The sequence below is a fragment of the Emiliania huxleyi genome, assembly GCF_000372725.1.
Source record: "Emiliania huxleyi CCMP1516 unplaced genomic scaffold EMIHUscaffold_2454, whole genome shotgun sequence".
Classification (NCBI taxonomy): Eukaryota; Haptophyta; order Isochrysidales; family Noelaerhabdaceae; genus Emiliania; species Emiliania huxleyi.
The window spans coordinates 1-2,465 of record NW_005200208.1 but is presented as its reverse complement, the minus strand read 5'-3'; the positions used below and the strand labels follow the sequence as shown (position 1 = coordinate 2,465).

At 63.7% G+C, this 2,465-nt stretch overlaps 1 protein-coding gene across 1 annotated transcript; it reads right to left on the bottom strand.

Moving 5' to 3' along the window:
- Positions 1-1,784: 1,784 nt before the first annotated feature.
- EMIHUDRAFT_373794 (hypothetical protein) lies at positions 1,785-2,266 on the bottom strand. The gene is made up of 2 exons (XM_005778445.1): positions 2,188-2,266; positions 1,785-2,095 (listed from the first exon to the last, which is right to left on the bottom strand). Exons 1-2 carry the CDS (start codon positions 2,254-2,256, stop codon positions 1,979-1,981), a joined length of 186 nt encoding a protein of 61 aa, XP_005778502.1. The 5' UTR covers positions 2,257-2,266; the 3' UTR covers positions 1,785-1,978.
- Between the last annotated feature and the right edge of the window lie 199 nt (positions 2,267-2,465).

The following is a 2,465-nucleotide window of genomic DNA, read 5'->3' as shown; positions in this document are numbered from 1 at the left end:
ATGCCGCCGCCCCTGCCACCCCTGTGTCAGTGTGCCTGTGGTAGCGAGAGACTGCCGGTGAGAAGCCGGAGGAAGGTCGCTAGACTGAGATGAGACCGCCAGTGGAGTTAGTTGGGATTCCACCGTGCACCGCGCTGCGAGCCTGTCGTGTCCCTTGTCAGGAGCAGGAGAGCCCACCTGTCCCCCTGATCGTCCTTCCAAAATCCTGCTCGTGCAGGTGTGGACCCTGTCCTCCTTGTGGGCAAGCAAGTAAGTGGGGAAAGAACAGTCACGCTCGGACTGGACACCGGCGCGGTGTGGGGCACATACACACATAACGCCGCGAAAAAAAAGGCGACGCAAACTTGTGTTTCGCCGCGTCAAATGGCATTCCTGTGCGGCGCGGCAGCATCCGCGGCCGCCGCAGCTGTCGGGTGTCGAGAGCGCTCGCAACCGTGCGCTACGTCCGCCGCCCCGGCCTTCACTCCCAGGGCCGCCGGCGCCCTCCCGTCCCCGTCTGGGTCTGCATCGTCGGTCCAGTTCTATGTGCTTCACAACTCGCACGAGGGGTCCCACGGGATAGGAGACAAGCTCATCCGCACGCGCTGTGTGAATTTTTTGATCAACGAGTACTTTGACGCCAGCGAAAGGAACGGCATCACAACTGCGAGGCAGCAGCTCGACGCCTTGCGAACCTTCTTCAGCACTCCGCTCGTCGCGAACCTGAAGCTGGCCACCGTGCTGCCGCAGGCAGCGGGTCACATGATCGAGGAGCGGGTCAAAGTCTGGCGGGACCAGGTTAGGCTATTCGACGCGGGCTGCCCGTGCGAGGCTCGTGGAGTGCTCCTGCGCGCGAGCGCGCAAACGCTATGCCAGCTTCCTGGCACCAAGCCGTACATACTCGTTCGCACCGACCTGCTACGCTGGAGCCTCTCAGTGTACTCGGACCGATACCTGCAAGCAATGCCGCAGTTCTTCAGGACGAAAAACGGCACGGCGTACGATGCGCTGCCGCCGAAGCAGGCGTTTGACGTTGGGGCGCTCGGAGAGATTGCAGACTCGTTGGTACAAAACTGGCGGAAAAAGGCGGACCTGTACACCAAGCTGAGCCGCTGCGGCTTGCGGCCACGGCTGATCACGTTTGAGGCCTTTGAGGACACGCAAGAGCTGCCGTCTGGACTCTCGATGCAGCTGCTCCCGTGCGAGCAGCGGAAGCCTCCTCCCGCGCGAACGGAATACTCGTCCGTTCGGATTGTCCACTCACATCGCATCAGTGAGTTTGTCAACAACTCGGACGAGGTGCACGCGTTCTTCACGGCAACGCCATATCCCACCTTTGCAGAAGTCTTCGCTAGTCAAGCGAACGTGACAGCAGCAGGATTGATGGCCCTGCTAGTCACTTGAGCCGAGAGAGACTACAGTAAAAGAAACCACAACTGCTCCACTCTATACTCTACATCAGTATCAGCTGACACGTGAGACGGACGTCGTTTGTGGGGCTCTGGGCAGCCCCTTTGGAGTGTGAAGGCTTCGTAGCCCTCCGGTCTTGGAGTGTGAAGATCCGCGCGCAGGACTGGAGCGAAAAAAAGCAAGCGAGTGGGCTCTGGGCCTCTCGACACGGCTGCGCACACACACTCTCACACAACGTAGTGACTAGTGTCCAGTCACACCAAGCCACCACACATACACACGCCTCTCTGCATGTGTGTCACCTCGCGCGTGTGTCGGGGCTGTCGCGACACGCGAGATCCGAGAAGCGCAGGGCGACCCCGCAGTGCCGCAGGGACACCCGAGACACAAAACCTCGCGAGAATCGAATTTTCAAACATGTCCGAGCGAGAGGCGCACACACACATAAGGGATGCGCGCAAGTACGCGCCCAGCGCGCGGAGTACAGCCCGGCCGCGGCGGCGCGGTGGAGAGCGCGGAAGCGACAGGTACATTGTCAGCTGGGGTCTGCCCCGCCTCACGCTACCCAGAACCCACGCCCGTCGTGGGGTCACTCGCCGCTACTCCCGCCGCCGCTGTCGTCGTCCGGCGGCGGCAGGAGGAGCGACGCGCCCACGCCGGCGCCGATGGAGGCCACGACCACCGCGAGCGACACCTCGGTGGGCACCTGCGGGGCGCGTCGTCGACGAGTCACGGAACGGGCGTGACGGGGGAGGGCGGGCCTCACGCCCTGGCGGCGGCGGCGGCGGCGGCGCGCGCCTCGACGCCGGCGAAGCTGCCGAGCAGCTTGAGTCCGATGAAGGCGAGCACGAATGCGACGCCGTACATCAGGTACTCGAAGGCGTCGACCGCCTGGTTCACAGGCGCGAAGGTGTGAAGAGACGCCGCCCGCCGAGCAGCGGACTCGACCGGCGCCCGGCGCCTCGGCGATGAGGGTGTACAGCTGACGCAGCCCGAGGACGGCGCACCTGTCATTTGTCGTTTCGAGGCCGGGCCGCCGTGAGAGGGAGGGAGAGACGAGGAGGGGGGGAGGGGTC

What these genes read in the sequence shown, in the direction of transcription:
- EMIHUDRAFT_373794 (XM_005778445.1), bottom strand. Translation starts at nt 2,256, where the DNA reads ATGTACGGCGTCGCATTCGTGCTCGCCTTCATCGGACTCAAGCTGCTC. An exon ending in GCAGCTTCGCCGGCGTCGAG is followed by an intron (nt 2,096 to 2,187) that starts GCGCGCGCCGCC and finishes CGCGCCCCGCAG; the next exon opens with GTGCCCACCGAGGTGTCGCT.